The sequence below is a fragment of the Rhinopithecus roxellana genome, chromosome 6, assembly GCF_007565055.1.
Source record: "Rhinopithecus roxellana isolate Shanxi Qingling chromosome 6, ASM756505v1, whole genome shotgun sequence".
In the NCBI taxonomy this organism is placed as follows: Eukaryota; Metazoa; Chordata; class Mammalia; order Primates; family Cercopithecidae; genus Rhinopithecus; species Rhinopithecus roxellana.
The window spans coordinates 15464325-15487896 of NC_044554.1; the positions used below are offsets into that span (position 1 = coordinate 15464325).

The 23572-nt window shown below is 38.2% G+C and overlaps 1 protein-coding gene across 1 annotated transcript in view; it reads left to right on the forward strand.

The window, feature by feature from the left end:
- RELN (reelin) overlaps positions 1 to 23572 on the forward strand; it is a 521571-nt gene that overhangs the window by 350183 nt on the left and 147816 nt on the right. The window contains exons 21-22 of the mRNA XM_030933242.1: positions 18209 to 18401; positions 19212 to 19324. Coding sequence (XP_030789102.1) covers positions 18209 to 18401; positions 19212 to 19324 — 306 coding nt within the window. The remainder of the gene's footprint in view (positions 1 to 18208; positions 18402 to 19211; positions 19325 to 23572) is intronic.

Here is a 23572-nt window from a genome sequence, read left to right on the forward strand (position 1 = left end):
ACTCTGTTTTCATGCTCTCTTATATAAGGCCCCAGAAGTATTTTTAGCCATGATTGGTTAACTAACATCTCCTTTTTAATCCATGTTATCAAACACTATTGGACCAGTGACTCATATAGTTAATGCCAGTGGGGTTTCAAAATTGTGGGATAGCCTAATTAAGGTACCCTTCATTTTTAGATTTTTCCTCCTGGGGTCATGTGCAAATTTAATTATACAACAAACAGTAAATAATTTAAAGGTGATTAGTACTTCATGTACATCAGTAGGATAATACAGCAGTGTTAACTAGGGGCAGGAGCTGGCTGCTTTACATAGGAAACTCCCAAGTGGCTTCTCGGAGGAGGCTGCCTTTGTGTAGTTCACATGGTGGATATAACACATTCAACTGATTGGAAAGTGGGAGAACATGAAAGCTCCAGCCACATGAAGATCTGCAGGAAGAGAAATGCAACTACAGGAAACTTTGCGGTGCACACAGGTCCCCCAGGCGAGAGTGACCATGACATGTTCAAGGACCAGGAAGGAGGCCAGTTGTCCTGGAGACCAGGTAGTGAGGTAGTGAGTGTCAAGGAAACCAAGAGATGTACAGAGGCCAGTTCTTTTAGGGTCTTCTAGGCCCAGAGATCCTGGACTTAAACTCAGTCCTGTATGATTCCAAAACCCACAACCTCCACCACTGTGTATACTGCCCCTCTCTAGGTTCCATTAGAACTGGAAATATGATTGAAGAATCATTTTCTAAGAGATTTTTATTTTGTATTGAGTCATGGTCAGACCAATTTAATTCCTTCAGATGAATCTCACTGAAAGCTATTCACCACTGTTGCCTCCAGAGAGCATATCATAAATGACCCATCAGTGACCTTATCATAATTAGAGGTAAATTTTACACACTATTGCGCAGAAAATTACCTTCGATGGGACTTGTGCATGTATAGTTAGATCTCACACACAGCAGGCTCAAATTCTAGCGTCAAAATGACAGCTAATGGAATGGAAATACAGCTGGTCACTTTCGCTGCAAGCACTGTCAAACTGGATAGAATGAAATTTCTAAACTTCTATAAGACAAAGTAGGAAGGTGGTTTTTGGGGGGTTTTTGTTTTGTTTTGTTTTTTTGAGACAGAGTTTTGTTCTTGTCACCCAGGCTGGAGTGCAATGGCGCAATCTCAGGTCACTGCAACCTCTGCCTCCCGGGCTCAAGAGACACATTTTCTATTTGGTAGACTCAGATGCTTGTTTATACAGATGTTCTTTCTTAGTCCCAGAGACTTTAAAGAAAATAAAGGAATAAAGCAAATAAGGTGTAAAGATGTAGAACAAAATGAGATTTCTTAGAATTTCATGCTTCTGAAAATTTAAATTGACCTGAATTTACAGTAATTCAAACTGATCATGTACCATAAACGCTATTGTTCAAGTTTGTGTAGAAGAGTTTTTTCCTAACACTTTTAATGTAACAAAGAGTCATATCATGAATGCAAGTCCTGTATCATGTTTACTTTCATAAATAGTTAACATCTGCTCAGATAAATGCAAAAGTTGCTGAGCATTTTAATTTGACACTTGCATTGAATGCATGATAACAGCAGTTTAATTTCTGTGCTTTGATCAAAACCCTAAGAACAATATCCTTTCACACAAGTCTGATGAATATTCTTAACCCACCACCGCTTTAATTGGTGGAGATACGTTTACTTTGTGAAAGTACAATCACAGTAATTATGGAAAAACCATAAGAAAACATAAATAATTGTACAATCCCCATGGGCACCTTGAGCAGCCCCATAGGAGTTTTATTAACAACTACATGTGAGCAATCGATTTGACTTTCTGATCTTCTCTGAAACGAAAAGGAGTTGTCTTGGTTATGAAACAACAGAGAGTATACCCTGGCGGTGATAATGAGACTACAGAAACACATTAACCACTTTAATAAGGACATGAAAAATGCTTGCTTCTCATTAAAATGAAACAACATGGAAGATCTCAAACTGTTCCTATTTTCTTAGCCAGTGAGTCAGAATAAAACCCCTTTTAGTGACATTGTTTTCTCTCTGCCACTGCTAAGGAATACATTGCCCAAGATTTAATGTGAATTCACCTTGGGGATGTTTTTCAGAAACACTTGTTACAGTATTAAAATTTAAGTGATGACATCGACCAACTATTTATTATAATCTCATAGTCCTAAAACAAGCTGTCATTTTGTAAATGTAAAACCTTTGGAGCATGTTGTCTTATGAAGTAAAAATTATTTAAACATATTCAAGTATGCGGTCTCTGCCCTTTAATGACCTTGTTTCTCTCAAGAGAAATTTTGAAATATATATGTGGTCTTACGAATGGCTGGTGTTAAATTAATTATTGTTGGTTTTTCTCAGCTGTGAGTTCTTTTGGTTCTCATTTTCTAGCTCATGACTTTCCATGAGCGTAGATTGTCGTTACTCAGAGTGTTCTTCAGGGAAAACTTGGACAATTGCTTTTTCATTAGAAGAACTACAGTCAATATGCTATAAATCACTTTCCAGCATGTCATCCTAGAGCACTTTTTTCCAGTGGAGAAACGAATTGCTTTTAGTTCTTCGAATACTTTCTTCCATACATAGTATCTGAACTCAGAACTTCTGTCTCCTTTAGGTTCTAATATTCTTTAAAACCTCTTACATATATTTTAAGATCACTAAGGGAAAAATTCTAATTGAAGTTTATTATATTGCATCTAGTGCTATTAGTGATAACACCAAGGGAACATTAACATTTCTCTAGTTTGTTAGATGAACATAGCATTCATCTAATAAACCAGCTAGATACAACAGGTGGGAAGGACATTGCTGTCGTATTAAATATAGAGTTTGGGTTTTAAAATGTGTACAGTTAAGGGCAGGCACAGTGGCTCATGCCTGTAATCCCAGCACTTTGGGAGGCCGAGGCAGGCAGATCACCTGAGGCCAGGAATTCAAAGACCAGCCTGGCCAACACGGTGAAACCCCACATCTACTGAAAATACACAAACTAGCAGAGTGTGGTGGCACATGCCTGTAATCCCAGCTATTTGGCAGGTTGAGGCACAAGAATCGCTTGAACCCAGGAGGCAGAGGTTGCAGTGAGCTGAGATCATGCCACTGCTCTCCATGATCTCACTGGGTGACAGAGCAAGACTGTGTCTCTAAATAAATACATAAGTATACAATTGAGAGAGAATAGTTGTTGTAGCATTTAGAATTGGCGATTGTTTTTAGGAAATACGGTGTGGTACAAACATAGGCTTTGAGGTCATAGGCCTGAGTTCAAATTCTCACACTGCCACTTAGAAACTTGTAAAACTAAAGCCAGATAATTTTAACTAAGGAGGAATTTTGAGTATATATTTTGATGTAGCTGCTTTAGGAAGTTTACATCAAAGCAACTTTATCAAAAGAGGAAATAACTGAGTTTTGTTAGTAATGTACAACAGACATCCCTGACTTCTAGCTCCACCCAGAACTTCTACCCTTTCATCCCATCTTTGTCTTTCATTCCATTCACGAGCTAGTGCCATCCCTAACCTTTACTCCGACTCTAACCACTGCCCTATACAGCCTCACTCCATTGCCAGCCCCTAATAATGAACTGTTAGTTGGGCATAGAGTGAGAACACCAGTCTTGCACATTCTTTTGTAATTTCCAGAAGGTGACGTATTTTGATGATTTCTTTTTTAAATTACCAAACCTTTTCCCATATCAAAACAGTAACATCAAAAGTCCACATATTCAAGGAAATTTGTTTAGCCTCTTTGAGCCTGAGCTTTTCTTTTCTTTTTCTTTGCACCTTATTTTTTTTAATTTTTTTCTTTATTTCTTCTAAAAAAAGGGGGATACATGTGAGCCTGAAGTTTTCATCTGTAAAATGGGAGCAATGATACTTACTCCCAAAATTGTCATAAAGATTAAGTGAGATGTTAGATAGCAAATACCTACCATGAGCCTGCTGTTTCCATTTCCTTCACTGTCTCGTTGAAAGAAAGAAAACTGGTATCTATAAGATCCACATAATGAGCAACGTTTTTGAATTTTGAAAGCTAACAAACATTATTTTGCCTGAGCAATACAAAAGAGCATTCTCTGAAATTTAAAGAGATCAAAATAGAAATGTTAAGAGCTTTATTGTATAAACTAGGTTTGGTTGAGGGAGAAGGTTGGAGGGTTGTGCAACGGAAAGCTCGTAGTGGGTGTACTTATTTTTGCCAGTACTTTCCTATCTAAATGCCAATCACCATCACTACACAGATGGATTACATTCTAGGGATGCTGAATATGTTATCATAGAAAGTATTTTGTGAATGGTGAGTGATTAGGTTACTGGGAAATCCCAGACCTGAAGGATCCTAAAAGCCTGTTTATCTCATAATGTAACTTAAACACAGTTCATTTGCAATAAAAAGGTAGAAAAAAGTGCTATGGCTCTACTAATAATTAAAGCAAAAATTAAGATAAGAAAAGCTATAGTTTTTGTTTATCATTAATGGTGCTTGAGGAACAGCAGATGTAACTAAAATATTCAAAGATAGACGAGACCTGTAGAAATGTTCAAAGGGCCTCTTGGGTACTTTCATGGGCATGAAAGACAGAAGGTACTTGTTCCTTATGTCTAATTTTATTTTTTTTAATTAAAGCTTTCTTTTTTTTTTTTTTTTAAACACAAGTAAATCACTGGTACTAGTCATCTGTTGGTCATTTTTTAGAGAGAGAAATTTCCTGAAGTAAGTAGGGAAAGTACAAAGAAAGTAAAAGAGCAACATGAAAAAAGTGAAATCAGCTGTGATTTACAAAAGGCATGAGGAGGCCAGGCGCAGTGGCTCACACCTGTCATACCAATGGGAGGCCGAGGCGGGTGGATCACCTGAGGTCAGGAGTTCGAGACCAGCCTGGCCAACCTGTTGATACCCCGTCTCTACTAAAAATACAAAAAATTAGCCGGGCATGGTGGTGGATGCCTATAATCCCAGCTACTTGGGAGGCTGAGGCAGAAGAATCACTTGAACCTGGGAGACGGAGGTTGCAGTGAGCCAATATCGTGCCATTGCACTCCAGCCTAGGCAGCAAGAGTGAAACTCCGACTTAAAAAAAAGGCGGGGGGGCATGAGGAAAAAAGGGTCACATTGAGTGGTATGTGATGATGTGATGGGAGGATCTTTGAAACCTGATGTTCCACAACCAGCCCCAGGTGGCATGATCAGCCTGAGAGAGTAGGAAGCTAGAGGTGTAAAATGAAGAGAACAGTTGCAGTGTGGGTGGCCCAAGTCAAAGGGAATTGACAAATGTGACATGTTCAGGACATTTTAAAAGTGTGTTCATATTTCATGGGATATTTATGAGCATAGACAAGCAAAAATTATTTGTTTGTATATTTTATGAGAAGCAGCAGTCACCCAGGCAAAAATCCCAGATTAAAAAGGATCCCAAAAGCCTGTTTATCTCATAAGTTAAATACAGTTCATTTGTCATAAGAGCTAGAGAACAGTACCATGGCTTATTAACAATTAACCAGTACCTTAGTGTTATATTATTATATAATAATGTGACAGAACTGAATGATGGGTGAAATTTCAAGTTATACAAGATGGGCTATTTGTTAACATACATGTAGGTTATAAGGACCATCAGGAATCCACAATAATGTGTAGTAATGGGTAACTCAAAGAGTTTGCCAAAATGACCTGAGAATGACCATCAGAGCTCATGCTACATAAACCTGCCCCTGTAGGGACATTCAGGCCCACAGGAGGATCTGCACACAGTGAGCAAGCATTGTACCACACATTTTAAAATGAGGTCTGCCTCTCCTTCTGCTACCTTTTGGTTAATTTATTGAAATAGGAGTATGTGTTTAAAGAGGTTTGAATCAGAATCTTAACTACATGCAGATCTTTATTCCTTTGGACCAATCTTGGGAAACTAGTCACTGTTTGCCTGATACTAATTGTAAGGATTGTGTTGTTGGTAAACATGGGTGAAGGGGGAGTCAGATTAGTGCTTAAATGGAATATTAGATAGCTCTATTCCTTGGTTCACAAGGAAAAAAATTGCTGACAATCCTTTATAAAAGGAATCAACCTAAAGAATAACAGCCTAGTAAATTTTGTTAGGATTTTCCTTTCACGAAATATCAACCTGTAGCTTATACAGAAATTTTGTCTGTTTAAATAGTTTGTTAGCAAGCTTAGAGTATTCTTGAAATTGTCTCTTACAAAGACTATTAAAAAGAGCAGTAAATCAACTAATATTGTACTGCTGAAGGAAATCAGTCCGGGTGAGATGGCTCCCAGGAGCCACCTCAACGACCATTTCACAGTAAATGATTGTCTAGGAAGCTTAGCAGATAGATAGGTAAATACATTGAATGACAAATGGAAAAGTCACTTCCTATTACTGTCAACAGCTGTGAAGAGTATTCTCAGTACTGAAGACTTTTGGTCCCTCTATAAAATTGCCAACATAATAGAATAGATTTATAAGTGACTTTCTAAGCTAGAGCCTATTTATTTAGCTTTTCCCCAATGAGGATTTCATTACCTGAAGTTTTTCATTTATTGATAGACTAATTTATACATTCAGCTATTTATTGATTGATTTACAGGCACTATTTGTACTAAAAGTGTAGCAATTAGTGTTGGAGACAAAGATAGAAAGGCCCTTTGCTTGTGAACCTTACATTCTAGAGGGAAATAACAAGTACTCAAATTCATAATCATATTCCAGACAGTGATAAGTGCTGTTAGGGTAAGAGAAATGGGGTTTTATGTGGCAGAAGTGGAGAGTGGAGCTATTTTAGGTAAGAGGGTTGGGGAAGACCCCTTGGGAGGCATTAGAGTCTAGAATGATGAAAGAGACAACTATGTAAAAGTATGGAAAAAGAGCTGTGCAGGCAGAGGGAACAGCAAGGGCAGAGGCCCTGAGGCAGCCAAGAAACTAGATTGTATAGCTTCATAGAACAAGATAAAGAAGCTGGATTTTACTCTAGTGTTACAGGAATCCAGCAAATAATCTGGAGCAGGGGAGTGATGTAATCTTCCTTATGTTTAAAAAATATTTGTGATTGCATTGTGGAGAATAGGGGTAGAGGATAATAGAAGGAGCAGTAGAAGGAGCTCAGCTAGGATGCTAGTAATGTCATCTTCATGTGCTTAGGATAGGATGGTGGCAGTGGATGAATGGACTATTTGAAGATATATATTAGAGGATGTATTAATGATCAGGACCTGCCTAAGGGGTGGATTTAACGACTATATTCTAAAACTTACGCCATGTTGATGTCCACGGGGTTAATTTTTAAGTCATGTATTTCTCCAAAGTTAAGAGTTCTCTTTTTTTTTTTTTTTTTTTTTTTTTTTTTTTTTTTTTTTTTTTTGAGATGGAGTCTTGCTCTGTCGCCCAGGCTGGAGTGCAGTGGCCGGATCTCAGCTCACTGCAAGCTCCGCCTCCCGGGTTCACGCTATTCTCCTGCCTCAGCCTCCGGAGTAGCTGGGACTACAGGCGCCCGCCACCTCGCCCGGCTAGTTTTTTGTATTTTTTAGTAGAGACGGGGTTTCACCGTCTTAGCCAGGATGGTCTCGATCTCCTGACCTCGTGATCCGCCCGTCTCGGCCTCCCAAAGTGCTGGGATTACAGGCTTGAGTCACCGCGCCCGGCCAAGAGTTCTCTAAAAATCTTGTTTTGGACTAAATAGCTGAGTGAGGTTTCAGAAATAAGGAAACAGACCACTAAACAAATTAACAGCAAGAAAAGTCTGCATTTGATGGTTTACATTTGTGCTTCTTTCTGGTTTGTTGGAACACATTTAGCAGTCTGAGACAATTATTTTTATTTTTGTTTTTATTTTTCTGAGACAGAGTCTCGCTCTTTTGCCCAGGCTGGAGTGCAGTGGCACAATCTCAGCTCACTACAACCTCTGCCTCCCAGGTTCAAGCAATTCTCGTGCCTTAGCCACCTGAGTAGCTGGGATTACAGGCGCCTGCCACCACGCATGGCTTATTTTTGTATTTTTAGTAGAGACACAGTTTCGCCATGTTGCCCAAGGTGGTCTCAAACTCCTGGCCTCAAGTGATCCACCTGCCTCTGCCTCCCAAAGTGCTCAGATTACAGGCATGAGCCACCGCACCCAGCCTAGTCTGAGACAGTTATTTTCTATGGACAGTGGTTCACAAAATCTCCTTGACAGGCCCTGGTTGAGCCATGTGGGTCAGCCTCTGCAGCCTCCTTCCCTGCCTTGCTGCCTTTCACTCAGTCTACTCCAGTCACACTGCACTTCCTTCTCTCTGCACCAACAAGCCAAGCAAGCTCTGTCCTCTCCCAGCAACTTTGTATGAGCTGTGCCTCTGCCTAAGAACCTTTTCCATTACTTCTTTTGGGCACAGTGCTTGCAGCCTCCAAGCTTTACAGGAGACTGGGAAAAGTCCAAGGGCTGCAAAAATGTGTATCATCTCAAAACTATGACAAGAAACTCACCAAAATAAAATGAATACATTTTAATTAAATGTCTACAAAATACTACATTAGGCTAACTTCATTAATTGCTAAATTTAATATTCATAAAATTTCAAGATGGAAATAATTTTTTGGTCCAATTCCTTAGTATGCTGAGAAATCACAGCCAAAAGTGTATTAAATGCATTACTAGTAGCCAAATGAAATTTAAAGGCAATGTTACAAAATCCGTTTGGGTACTTTTTGCAGCCCAAAATATTTATATTTAATGTGAGACATAGGTGCATTTTAATATGTTTTCTATGAAGTGAGATGAAATTTCCAAAATTAAAACTATCAAGATCCTCAAAAGTCTTAAAATGGCTCTGCTTGAGTATGCTCTAAATAAGACACTTGGTTGCACATAGTTGGAAGGAAAAAGAAAGATAATTTCAAAGATTCCTCATGTATTTTCTCTCTCCCCTCCATGCTAAATGTTTTCAGCCAGGGCATCAGACCTGACTACATCAACCAGTGTGTTCTGTTCTAAGAGGGAGTGATGTTCAAGGAAATAGAGGAGACAGAAAAGAACTGAGAGAGACAGGAGTGTGTTGAAAGGGCAAATCCTAATGATAAGTGGTATAAATGTGGATCAGGTTAGGCCAGGCACGGTGGCTTACGCCTGTAATCCCAGCACTTTGGGAGGCTGAGGTGGGCCGATCACTTGAGGTCAAGAGTTCAAGACCAGCCTGGCCAACATGATGAAACCTTATCTCTACTAAAAATACAAAAATTAGCTGGGTGTGGTGGTGCACATCTGTAATCCCAGCTACTCGGGAGGCTGAGGCAGGAGAATCACTTGAACCTAGGAGGCGGAGGTTGCAGTGAGCCGAGATCATGCCCCTGTTACTCCAGCCTGGGCGACAGAGTGAGACTCCATCTCAAAAAAAAAAAAAAAAAAAAAAAAAGGTGGATCATGTGAGTTCTCTTCAACCTAAATTGAATCTGGAGATAATGTGGATGCAACATAAGAAAAACAGGAGTCAGGGAGTTCGTCATAGCCTGAGATCGGAGATGAATTGAAGTTGTGTTAGTCCATTCTCACGTTGCTAATGAAGACATACCTGAGACTGGGCAATTTATAAAGAAAAAGAGGTTTAATGGACTCAGAGTTCCACGTGGCTGAGGAGGCCTCACAATCATGGCAGAAGGCAAAAGGCATGTCTTACATGGCGGCAGACGAGAGAAAATGAGAGTCAAGCGAAAGAGGTTTCCCCTTACAAAATCATCAGTTCTCATGAGACTTACTTACTACCATGAGAACAGTATGGGTGAACCCACTCCCATCATTCAGTTATCTCCCACTGGGTCCCTCCCACAACACGTAGGAATTATGGGCACCACAGTGCATGATGAGATTTTGGTGGGGCACAGCCAAACCATATCAGAAGTTGAGGACAGAAACAGGAGAAGCTGGAAACAGCAAAGGCTCTTCTCATCACCCTCATCCCCACATCTCTCTCTCTCTCTCTCTCTCTCTCTCTCTCTCTCTCTCTCTCTCTCTCTCTCTCTCTCTCTCTCTCTCTCTCTCTCTCTCTCTCTCTCTCTCTCTCTCTCTCTCTCTCTCCTGACAAAAGACTGGCAGGCACCATGAGAGCAGTGAGAATCGGTTCTTCCCTGGGTGCATGGTCTCCTGCAGTCGGCCCCTCTCTGACCTTTGGTCTCCCTTATTCTCTGGGGGACACAGCCCACGTTGTGCTTTGCATTGACTCCCCCACCAGTGGGCACCTAGCAGAGGTTTGCTTTTTCATCCACAGATTGCTCCAGCTGATGTGCATTTTCTAAAAAATGCCGTGAGGTGGGCACAATGAAGACTTATCAACAGAAACTTGACAGAAATCTTTGAAACCATGATCTCACCAACAAATTTCTATAAACTTTAAAACTATATATTTGTTAAAGTTTTTGGAATTAGTTGCTGGCATCTGGAAGGTTGGGTAAATTGGCCTAGTTCCACAGGAGACACAGGCGAGTGGCTGGGCTGAAAATGGAATCTGGACTTCAACAGAAGGGGTGTAGGAGCTGCTCTCTGAGGCTTCTGAAAGAATCTCCCATCCCACAGCAGCACCACTGCAAGTCCACATAGCCTGGTTAGAAAGAGGAGACAGCGTTCTTTTGTGGTCATCATGGCCATTGCGTACAGACAACCTGAACCTCACAGTGGACACATTCCCCCCATTTCTATCTCCTATGAAGTTAGCTGATCCTTGAGAGTAAACGGCCACTAAGCACCCAATTTGATGCTGAGTTTTCATTGGATAGCATCTTTCTGTAAATGCTGAATTTTTGTTTGTTTGTTTGTTTTGTTTTTTGTTTTTTGTTTTTTTTTTTTTTTTTTTTGAGACACAGTCTCACTCTGTCACCCAGGCTGGAGTGCAGTGGCATGATCTCGGCTCACTGCAAGCTACACCTCCTGCATTCATGCCATTCTCCTGCCTCAGCCTCCCGAGTAGCTGGGACTACAGGTGCCCACCACCACGCCTGGCTAATTTTGTCTTTTTGTATTTTTAGTAGAGACTGGGTTTCACCATGTTAGCCAGGATGGTCTTGATCTCCTGACCTCATGATCTGCCCACCTTGGCCTCCCAAAGTGCTGGGATTACAGATGTAAGCCACTGCGCCCGGCCAATCCAAATACTTAATTAACAGCAGCCAAGAAACTCAACTTATGCTTTTTACTGAAGAGTTTATCTAGCTTAAAGTAAGATTCTAGCCCTGAATTGAAGAACTATGTATAAATTTCCAAACTGAGAGAATGGGAATGGGAATGAAAAAGCTGAAGAATATACACTGTGAACTTTAAATAGGAAAGGTAAAGATAAGCAAAACAACACAGGTGCTAGGGGCAAAAAGTAGAAAAAGAGCCTGAAACAGATGCTGAGAAGCACATGTATTCCAAAAGATTTTTGATTCCTGACATAACCCAAAAATCTTATCTAGATAAATAAGAAGTTGTCTATCCACTTAGAAATCCATAAAGACATTTTAAATGAAGTATTGGGTAAATACATGCCAAAATGCATTGGTAGAGAGATTTCAAATTTGTCTGGAGCTGTAGCTTCTGCCTTTTCTAGGCAGAAGGAGAGGCTAGAGACCAGTAACAGGTGATGCTATCAGAGGGAGAGGCCCATGGGAAGGCAAAATCAGTGTTTCCACACATTGAATATCGTAGAATGGGGACCATCATGCAAAACCTGTTCAAATTACAAATGGAAAATTACGACCACAGTAACTTAGAGTGTTATTTTAATTTTCTGCTCTAGTGCTTGATGGATCAAGCAAACAAAAAATAAGTGAGAGCATAGACAAATTAAGAAGGTAATTGTCTTAGTTCATTTGTGTTCCTATAAAGGAATACCCGAGGCTGGGTAATTTGTAAAAAAAAGAGGTTTATTTGGCTCACAGTTCTGCAGACTGTACAAGAAGTACAGTGCCAACGTTTGCCTCTGGTAAGGGATTCAGGCTGCTTCCACTCATGGCAGAAGGAGAAGGGGAGCCAGTGGGTACAGAGATGACATGAAGACAAAGGAAGCAGGAGAGAGTCAGAGAGGTATCAGGCTGTTTCTAAGAACCAGCTCTCAGGGAAACTAAGAAAGCAAGAACTCACTCATTACCTCAAGGACAGTACCAAGCCATCATGAAAGATCCACCACCATGGCCCAAACATCTCCCATTAGGCCCCATCTTCGGCATTAGGGAACAAATTTCAAAATGAGATTTGGAGGGACAAACATCCAAACTATAGCAGTAATTAACAGGCAAGATTTAGTTTATGTACATGTATACATGTACATGTATATGCATGTACATATACATGTACATGTATACATATATGTGTATACATGTATATGTGTGTAGCCAATAAACATGAATAGCTTCTAAATTTGTTTAGTAATCAAAAAATGTAGATTAAGAGAGTGTAGGCATAAAGTGGCCAAAATAAAAAGTGTCATCAAAGTTCAGTATTGACAAGTAGTAAGAATTGGCACCTCAGTCATTGTTGATGTTCTTGGTAAATGTAACTTGGTGCAATCTTTTTGGAGGGCAGCTTGACAATAAGTGTCAACTTTTTAAGTGTGCATTTGCTTTAACGAAGCAATCTGCTTTTAGGAATTTAACCCAAAGAAATAATTGGACAAGTGCACAAAGATATACAAGGATGTATATTATAGAAGCATTGCTTATAGTAGTAAACAAGTGAAAACCACCTCCCCAAATTTTTATAATTGAAGATTGGCTTGATTCATTAAAAATCAAAATGTCTCACCATATTTTTTCAATATAGAAAGATGGCAATGAAATGTTGTACAAAGGAATAAAGCAGATGTACTATGATTTCATAATTTTTTTAAAAAAAGAAAAGCAATGTGTGCGTACACATGAGAAAAACTGTCTGGAAGTGTTTTTACCAAAAAACTGTACATTTTGTGATCATCTTTAGAAGGTGGAATTGCACATTTTTACCTTTTAAAAAATGCTGCTTTTATATTATCAGATTGTTTTTTCCAATAAGTGTACAATTTCTATAATCCACTAAAATAATATGGTTATTTGTTTTGAAATGTAATATCATAGAAATAACAAGTGAGTTAAAATGCTGCTTTTAAGCCCATGACATCTACAATTTTATCTAATCTAGTAAACATTTCTTCGGTGGTTACAAGAACATAACCAATAAAAGAATGATATCAGAGAGGCTTAGATTCATTCACCTCTTCTTCAGATGAATAGAACTTCTGAATGGTATCAAAACAAAAACAACATTGTATGGCTCTTCTGTTTTTCTAGAAATGAGCTCTGCAGAGCTGTTTTTTCTGTGGGACGCTTGAAAATAATAGAATGTTGCTTAGGTTTCTAAGAAATGTACATATGGATGCATTCGCTTCTCTTATGGCACATGAATAGTGAGATTTCATCCATACTGACTTATATACTAAACTGCTCTTAAAGAGATGGGCTCCATTGTGAAAAATGGCTCAGTTCCCTAGGTAGCTTGGCTGTTTGACATGAATTTGCTTTTAAAGAACTTTGTGGCTCAAGTATTCTCCCACTTACTTTGGCTATGTGTGTCTGCCTTTCATATAAAAGAGGCTTTTTTCTGGAGATGGGAAAGAGGCTCTGGGAAAATGCAGAAACTGATTTACTTAAGTGAAGATAACCTCAAAACCTTGTCGGTATTCATTACAGCATTTAAGTAACTATAGTTTTGTTAAACTTCCCTACTCCCCCGTTGAGAGACCTCACTCACATGCTCATTTTATTTAACAAACATTCCTTGGGAGCCTTTGAGAGGCAGGATATAGTAGAAAGGACTTCAAAGGAGAACCCAGAAGGCCTAGTTTCTAGCTTTTTAGTACCTGTGTGACCCTGAGACCAGCAACTCAGCTTCTCCATTTTCCTTCTCCATAACACAATGTTAAGGATCCCTGTTGGTCTCCCAGAGGGTCTTGACTCAAAGGTCAAGTGAGATAATCCAGCTGTTAGAAAATCATGATGTCCAAAACAATGTGCTTCTGTGAGTTGTAGGCAAGGTTCTGAGGGCTTTAGGGGCTGCAGAGATGAATAAGATATGATCCCTCCCTGTGGACAGGCTTCTGACCTGATCAAAAACAGATCCTCAGCAATACATGAGATTCAGCAAGGGAGGGTGAAGCAAAGGAGCTGTAGTATGGACTAAGCAGAGAACTATGGAGACTCAAATTCCACTAGGCTCTTATCCATTTGGCCAGTGTCATAGCCTACTAGCCTTCTTGGAGGTGGGAATAAAGAGGGCTAGAAAGATAATCCTGTCCTAAGTGGAGTTATCCCCATTCTCTCATTAAATCTTGCAATTAGATGCAGGAGCTTTATTTTTGAGGCACCCTTGCAAGTCAATATAAATAAAGCTAAGCCTCCTGATTTGCAGTGCCTTCTCTCTCCAGAATTTCTCCCCAAAACGCTGATGTGGGCTGTTCTTTTCTGTGCCTATGACTGTAACAGAAAAGAAGTTCAGCTTCATGTTTGCCTTTATAAATGTATCTTGATTTAGACAAGCAGCGAAGAGGAGCAGTTTTGTAAGTTAAAGAATCAGTCTGTGAAATGCATAGTCTGTGGATCAAAAACAGACTATCACTGCCAGTCTTGAATAAACCAGAAATTTAATCAAGTGGACTAATACTACGAATGGTCTGGAGTTTAAGGTGCTTTTCTGTGTTATTTTGCTTCAGAGTAAGGCATCAGGAAAGATATCATATAGTACCAGGAAGTATGACAGATGTTATCACTTAGAAATGCGTTCAGCTCTAGATTACAACAAACACAACAAGAAAAGACTGACCATGACATAAATGAAAGTAAAGAGGCTTAGCTGTCATTTGTAACAAGCAGTCCTAGAATAGGCAGTCCTGAGCTTGTGAGTACCTTAAGAAGGCCATTGGGGACCCAGGTTCTCTCACTTTTCTGTTCTGCTATCTCAGCAGAGAGGTCTTTATCTAATAATGTTCCATTATTGTCACAAAATGGCTGCTGCCCCCCAGAGAGGAAAGATGACCATAGGAGCAACAGGGAAAAGGATGTGGCAGCCAATTCCATTGATTCCCTTTTAAAACACTTATAATGAAAGCCAAATGCATAAATTCACCTTCCACCTTTTACTTACATCTCATTGGTGAGAACCCATTGCTGGACGCATGCCACCCCTAGACCAATCACTGGATAATGGCTAAAAGGAAGAGGCTGTGACTGGCAGCTGGATCAGCCCACACCAAAGCATTTGCAATAGGAAATAGGAAACACCAAATAACTCTAGGCGCCTATTCTACCAGTTGAACAGATACAGTTGCTAAGCAAAAAATTTGTTATGATTGTTTAACTGCCTTAATTTCGCTTATTTAACCTATTATTTTACGTAATTTTTATCTTGTTTCTCTCTTGGTGTCTTGGCACCTTTAAAATCTGTTATCAGGTATTCCAAAATAGCTCACAGCGCACACGACTCTCCTCAGCATTGAATACTTCCTCTCTTCAGCCAATTTCATAGTTACATTTGTAATTATGCAAACATTAGATGCAGGCAATATTTGTAAAACACAGCATTTCCTTCTGTTTCTGTATAGAATTGTGAGGACACAAAACCATCTCAGAAGGGAGAAATTTACAAGATGCTGATGGTAAAAATAATCTTGAGTTATTTCAGAAATGGTCAGGTGGGGAAATACTGTTCATGGCGTAAGTGAGAAAGCATTGTTGGCTCTGTCATTTGCAGACCCTTCAGCCCATGTACTACCAGGCACTATTAGGCTTTCTCCCCAGATGCCCAGGAAACTGGTGTATCTTTAAAGCAAACAATTGAAGCCTAGTTGGCTGCCTCTAATTATCTTCCTCATAAAGGATACTAGAGAGACATTTCACCCTTGAAGCTAAAAGCAATGCCTGTTTCTTACAGAAATAAGAATTTGGGATTTCTTTTGCCTACTTAAAAGACCCTAGGAGTAATATAGGCAAGTGTATGCCTCTATGGCTTACTACTATTTTTATTCTGTGTTGATTTCTTTTATTTTTTCCAATATTGCTAAAAATTGCATTCTACAGCTTGATATTTTCCAGATTGCATCCTGTGGATCCAAACACATAACAGCAATCATGGTTTTATATTTTTAACATCAGAGTATCATTGCATAGTAACTGAAAGTTAGTGATTTGTAAATTCACTATAAACAAAACAAAAATAAAAGAATTACTCCAAAATGCAGTATTTTTTCTCTCCCAATCTTAGAGTAATAGGAAGATAAAGATATAGTGTATTGGTTAAGAAGCTTTACAATCAGGCAAAGCTGATTTCTCATTGAGTATCCCATTTGCTAGCCCCATTTTCTCATCTGTTAAAAAGAAATAATTATTCCTACTAAACAGAGTGACTGAAAGATGAAACTAAGGAAAGTAATGTGGGTATTGTGTCTTAGGACATGGCCTAGATTGCACAAATGGTAGACATCTTTAACAACAATGATAAACAAGTTGTGGCATTTGCTATCTCTTAACTGGATTTGCAAGACTAGCAGTATTGAATATAATGTTTCCCTTTCTTTTATTGACCATTCAACTAAAGCAGAGAATGGGGCTTTTCCATTTTTTTCCTCTCTTCATTGTCCAATTGCAAAACCTTAGTTTTAAAACTGTTAGTTAAACAGTAATTATTCTGTTGGGGAAAGCTGCTTGTATTTTATAACCTTGAGTTTAAGTCCATGGTAATCCTCTATGTGGACAATATTCTGTCATTAAATAACATCTTAATCTCTGCAAGAAGCAAGTCAGAATAGTTATCCTTATTTGGCTGATTTAGCAAAAGGTAATTAAGAAAATGTATTAAATATCTCAGCGATTTCACAGAGTATTGCCTTAGCCTTTTTGTCCACATCAGCTATGCCTTCTGACTAACAGGTTTACTGTTGACTAACAGATTTACTAACAATGGTACTGAAACTGCTTCAGAATAGCAGAAACAAGTACTATGATGGACAAACCTTAGTGCGATTGACCCTGGTAATATTTACATTGACTCATGTAACTACAATATAATGTGTCTATATTTTAATCTTCTCTGATAGATTACAAACTCCTGAGTAGTTTTCTCTTAAAAATTAATTTGCCTGCCTTCAAACAGTTTGCAATTATGTAGTTCTCAATTGGGACCCAGTAAGATGTGAATTTTACTGATTTGAGACACAACCATTAAAACTATATTATGATGTTTTCAGTACTTAACCCATGAGTATTAAAGGCCATTTGAAAAATAAGGAAAACAAAAAGAAAATTATAAATCGCAAATTTCCTGCCACCAAACACAGCTACCAAAAACATTCTGGTGAATTTCCTTCATGCATAATTTTATGGCTTTTTAAGACTTATTTCATCATATACATTTTAATATGATTGTATTATCTATAAATATTTGAAAGATGGATAATGTTCTTTCAAGTGCTCTACCATTTTACTTAGGCCTTCCATTTTGACATTGACATTGTTACCAATTACTATTAGCAGTAATCCTGTAATACTTTTCGTATTTTATAAAACTGTCTCTAAATTTAAAATTATTTTCTCAGGATAGATTTCAAGAAGTGAGATTAATGAGTCAAAAGGTTTAGACTTGCCAGGCGCGGTGGCTCATGCCTGTAATCCCAGCACTTTGGGAGGCTGAGGTGGGCGGATCACGAGGTCAAGAGATTGAGACCATCCTGGCTAACAGGGAAACCCCGTCTCTACTAAAAATACAAAAAATTAGCTGGCCGTGGTGGCGGGCACCTGTATTCCCAGCTACTGGGGAGGCTGAGGCAGGAGAATGGCATGAACCCAGGAGGCGGAGCTTGCAGTGAGCCAAGATCACACCGCTGCACTCCAGCCTGGGCTGCAGAGCGAGACTCCATCTCAAAAAAAAAAAAAAAAAAAAAAAAAAGGTTTATACTCATGAGCAATATATGAGTGGGTACCCAATTTTAGGTACATTTGAAAACTACAGATATTAACTTTTTAAAAAAGTTTCATCTTTGAAAGCTTGTTTCCAATTGCATTTATTAGATTTACTGAAATCCATTCTAGAATTTGGCAAGGTTTAGATAAGTAAAATGAAATTATTTTGGTATATAGTGTGAAGTGAAGAGTTTAATTTTTCTCTAATACGTTGTGTTTAGAATTTTCTGATTTCCATCTCTGTCTCTTTCAGTTTTACGGGAGATTCTAAACTTGCCTCAAGTATGCGCTATGTGGAAACACAGTCAATGCAGATAGGAGCATTCTATATGATTCAGTTCAGTTTGGTGATGGGATGTGGCCAGAAATATACCCCACACATGGACAACCAGGTGAAGCTGGAGTACTCAACCAACCATGGCCTTACCTGGCACCTCGTCCAAGAAGTAAGTCTAGTTTCCCTAAACCTTATGACAGGTAACCTTCTGCCTTTTACCTAGCAAGCCAAAAAAAAAAAAATTGCAGTTCTAGAAGTTTAGGTTTGGTTGAAAAGAAACAGTGTTATTTAATATTTGTAACTTAGAATTAACATAAAGTCAGCAAAGAATTACAAAAATGCCACATTCTTCACGACAGATATTAAAGAGTAATTGGAAATAATAAAAAAAAAAAGAAAATAACTTCCAAAACTGGCTACCCTCAAATGATGTTTTCAGTATTATTTTCTCTAACCCTCTTTCTTTATAAATGTGTCCCTTTCTTTTTTCCCTGTAAGTTGTCTTTATCTGTCTCTACCTGTAGATAGACCATATTAAGAATGTGGTATCTCTTGTCTTTAGAAAAAAAGAAGAAATATATGTATCTTGGAATAAAATTCATATATATCTTAGCAATCTGCCATTGCAATAAATGAATAAATATCATAATGAATAAACTAATTTTTACCAAATCCCAATGTTATGATAACAGGCCTAAAAACAGCATCCTAATCCATGTCTGTTTGTACGTGCGAGTATTGGGAAATATTCAATTTCATTATGCACCTCATTTGAAATTATTACTTAAATAATTTTAAGACTTTCTATGAAGTTTTAGCTTCATGGAAAGAAAAATCATGGATTGTTTCCATATCACAAATAGTTAAGATTATGACATTAGATTTCTCTAAGGTCTTTTTCACTTACTGTGGGTGAGTAGACATATTTCATCTGAGGAAAACAGAAGCTGGATTTGATTTGTGCCTAACTTTCTTTCAGGAATGTCTTCCCAGTATGCCAAGTTGTCAGGAATTTACATCGGCAAGTATTTACCATGCCAGTGAGTTCACACAGTGGAGAAGAGTCATAGTGCTTCTTCCACAGAAAACTTGGTGAGATGACATCTTTAGATATGGCTGTCACTTTAACTTTGACTATCCCTTTTGATTCAGTTCTATCTCTATTGATTCAAGTATGACTTGAATATGAAGGCAAGTTAAGCACAATGGCAAGATGTTTATTCTTTTTATTTCATTATCAAAAGACCAAAACCTTTCTTTTCTATGAATGATATTTGAAAAAGAGTGCTAGTGACAATAGGAAAATGTGGTTTCCAAACTGTCCTAGCCTTCTCTGACCTTCCTACTTGCCCCCAGCGTTTTCCTTTTATGGGAGAACTCAATGAATCGGTTACTTTCGGTTTGACGTAGAGAAAGGAATGTAGGAATCTAGAAGTTCGAGTAATTTGGATTGCAAAGCTGTTTTCTCATTGCAAAGCCTTACTTTTGTGTATCAAAAGCTTAATATACACCCTTTCTCTATTCATGTTTTTTCAGTAGCACTAAAAATTATCCCCCAGGAAACAGAGGCCTCACTCAGTAAACTAGGAAGAAAGTTAAACATTTGATAGTGTGAAAGAAAAAAGCACAATAGTTTTTTCCCAAATATTACACTGTTTTGTGTTAGATTGATCACTCAAAAAAATATAATATTTGAGGAAAAAATTAAACAATTCCTGGTTCAGGATGAACTCACCCAAAGAAAAAGCCTTACACTAGAAATTAGAAGGCCTGAATTCTCAGTATAGCTCTACCAATGATTAATTAATCACATGATCTTAACCATTCACAACTTCAAGGTCAGGTCCCTGCAAATACAATGAAAAGGTTTAATTACATGATCTTACAGGTCCCCCCAGTCCTGTAGTTCTAAGATTCTGTAATTTGTGCACAAGAAAAAATAAAAGAGGCAAGTATTATATTATTCTGTAGTATCTGACTAACAATCACTCTTTTGTAAAAAGAAAATTACTAAATAAACCCTATCAGATTACTTTATATAAAAGTTAGACTCTACACGAAAACAATTGGTTAGATACCAACCTAGAGTTATTTTTACGCCTTTAGTTGAAGATTGAATTCCTGCATTATGTAAAAATGCCTTTTTGAATATTTTGAAGGATGCATTATTTATGTCAGTTGGAATAAAATGCTTAAATTTTGATTTCCACAGATTTTTCTGTTTCCAACTGTGAGCCATTTCCTAGATACTCTACTAATGCTTTGTATAACAAGTTACTACTTTCTCTAGCATTCTACTTTTCTGTGTCTGCTGCTGGGAATATAATCAAGACTTTTATCTAATTTCAATGGTATTCCAAGCATGTATGTCAAATTTATGCAAAACAACACTTCAAACAATTGAAATACTGGTCATACTCAAAGCAGAGCTACTGAGGGTTATTTTTTTCACTATTTTACAATTAAGTATATTTCCCTCATATAAAAATTGTTGTTTTTTACTCATTGACATGTGAAGCACACTTTCAAAATTATGATGGTAAGATAATATTGATAGTGTTTTTTTTGTTTTTTTTTGTTTTTTTTTTTTTGAGACAGAGTCTTGCTCTGTCACCCAGGCTGGAGTGCAGTGGCACGACCTTGGCTCATTGCAGCCTTCGCTTCCTGGGTTCAAATGATTCTCCTGGCCGGGCTCGGTGGCTCAAGCCTGTAATCCCAGCACTTTGGGAGGCCGAGACGGGCGGAGCACGAGGTCAGGAGATCGAGACCATCCTGGCTAATACGGTGAAACCCCGTCTCTACTAAAAATTACAAAAAAACTAGCCGGGCGAGGTGGCGGGCGCCTGTAGTCCCAGCTACTCGGGAGGCTGAGGCAGGAGAATGGCGTAAACCCGGGGGGCGGAGCTTGCAGTGAGCTGAGATCCGGCCACTGCACTCCAGCCTGGGCGACAGAGCGAGACTCCGTCTCAAAAAAAAAAAAAAAAAAAAAAAAAAATGATTCTCCTGCCTCAGCCTCCCAAGTAACTGGGACTACAGGTATGCCCCACCACATCCAGCTAATTTTTGCATTTTTAGTGGAGATGGGGTTTTGTCATGTTGGCCAGGCTGGTCTTAAACTCCTGACCTCAGGTGATCTGCCCGTCTTGGCCTCCCAAAATGCTGAAATTACAGGCATGAGCCACTGCGCCTGGCCTAATAGTATATTTTAGAGATGTCTTTTTGTCCCTAGAAACATTATGAACTATTGTTCTTATTTAATGTAGCTTAGGCAAATTCAGAAAGTGTTTTCCTAATTAGAAAAGCCTTCACAGGTTCTGTGACACTCAAATTGTGTGCTGCATTATTTTCTAGCTCAAAAGATAGCACCACTGAGTTGGAACTTTTAGTATAGTCAGAAAAGGTTAATTATCATCAGTGTTAAATAGACACTGAAAGGAAATATATTAACCCATAAGCGTTTAAGTTCCATGGAGTACCTGGCACATAGTAGTTGTGCTTATTGGACATCAGGGAATTAAATAGAATTTTAACTTGATGAGACTCAATGTGCTAAAGAGATATTGTATTATAAAGTATCTCTTTTAATAAATAGTTAAGATTATGATGTTAGATATCACTAAAATTTTCTACTAAATTATTCCCCTGACCATTTACCTTTAAGTATATGTAACAAGTAATTTAATTCTGCTTTTCCAAATTTCCTTCAAAGCCCTGGGGAAAAAAGTGAAAATATTTTTTAAAAACAAATAACCCAGCAGGATATTTATCTTAACATTCCTACTGACTAATATTTAAACTAAACATTATTGCTATATTTCAAAAAAAAACCCGTATTCTACTAGTTATTGTCATTGTTTTTGGATCTATGATGCTTAAAAACTCTGCCATAAAAATAAAGTATATTTGCTTTCCTTGGAAGTCTTGATAACTTTATTTATTTTGATAATTTTAAAACTTTGCAAATAGCAGGTTTTCTCAAGCATTGGGGAAAGGGAATGCAGTTTGCAACAGTAATCTTTTTTTGGTCAATCTTTGTTCTGCCATTTTGATTTAAACATATGCAATTATAAATTGAATTCATAAAAGCAAATGTGGTCCCTGCATTATCAAATATCTGTTAACTTTGGAAAGCGTGCTAGATAGGGCAACTTAGAATGGAAATACTGAATGTATACACCTGCTTAGAGAAATTATATTGTGTATGAACAATTTGTTACTCAATGAAAATTAATTTTGTTTTTATGAGAGACACTTACATAAGAACAGAGCCTAATGAGACCCAAACAGCTGTCAGTCGCTGACTTCATAAACAAATCAACACCTAATGAGTGAATGAGTTTCAGAATAATTGGGTAAATGTAATTACAGGAACTCTGAAGATGGAAAATACAATTTAGTCAGCCTTCATTTACCTTGATTCCTCAGGTAACCTAACTATGAAGAGACAATTCAATACTGTTTCATTTCAGTCTTCAAGTTATATGGGAAGGAAAAATCAAATAAAGGAGTCAAGTTTTGTTGCTTTGGGGAATCCGGAGAGTTTGGATTTTAAATGCAAGTCAGCTTCATTTCATGACCCACACAGCAGTAGTCTGCTTTCAGACTCAATTCAAAGTCGACGAGATTTTCTTCCTGAGACTCCTTAGTTTTGAAAGGGAGAGAAAGAAAAAATTGGCAATTTAAATATTTGTATTGAGGGAGAGACATAGAAATGATGCCGCTGCAGATCAGCAGCGTTGCACCTTGTCTTCTCACATGTGACAGCTGGAGATGGCTCACACAACTAATTTTTTTTTCTCAATAAAACTGAAGCCAATATTCAATCTCTTCTTCCTGCCTTTTCTCTTAATTAACATTAGCATCTTAAACTGTGGATTGTTGTTTTAAATGGAATTGTCCCTTTGAAGCTTTGTATCCTAAGGAAATAATATCTTTTTTAAAAGTTCATAAGATGCATGTAAGGATTAATTTACTTAGGAAAGCAATTTAGAATGTGTCTGCGTATGACTGTTTAGAAGCATAAGCTATGTAACCTAAGACAAGTTTCTGAAACCCTTCCGTATGCCCATTTTCACATTTGGAAGTAAAAAAATCTCAAATTAGTGGGTGCCATGGGTTTTTATAGGCATGTAACTGTAAAGAAAATAAATTGTCACTTGGTCAACAGACCAGCAGAGGAATCATTATATTTGAGAGCTGGAAGGGATCTTAGAAATTAGTTTGCCCAAACCTTTTATTTGAGAGGTGAGGAACTACAAACCCCTGAGGGCTTACATTTCTCACTAAAGGTCACACAACTGCTAAGTTGCAGAACCAGGGTCCTGGGGGCCTACAGAAGAG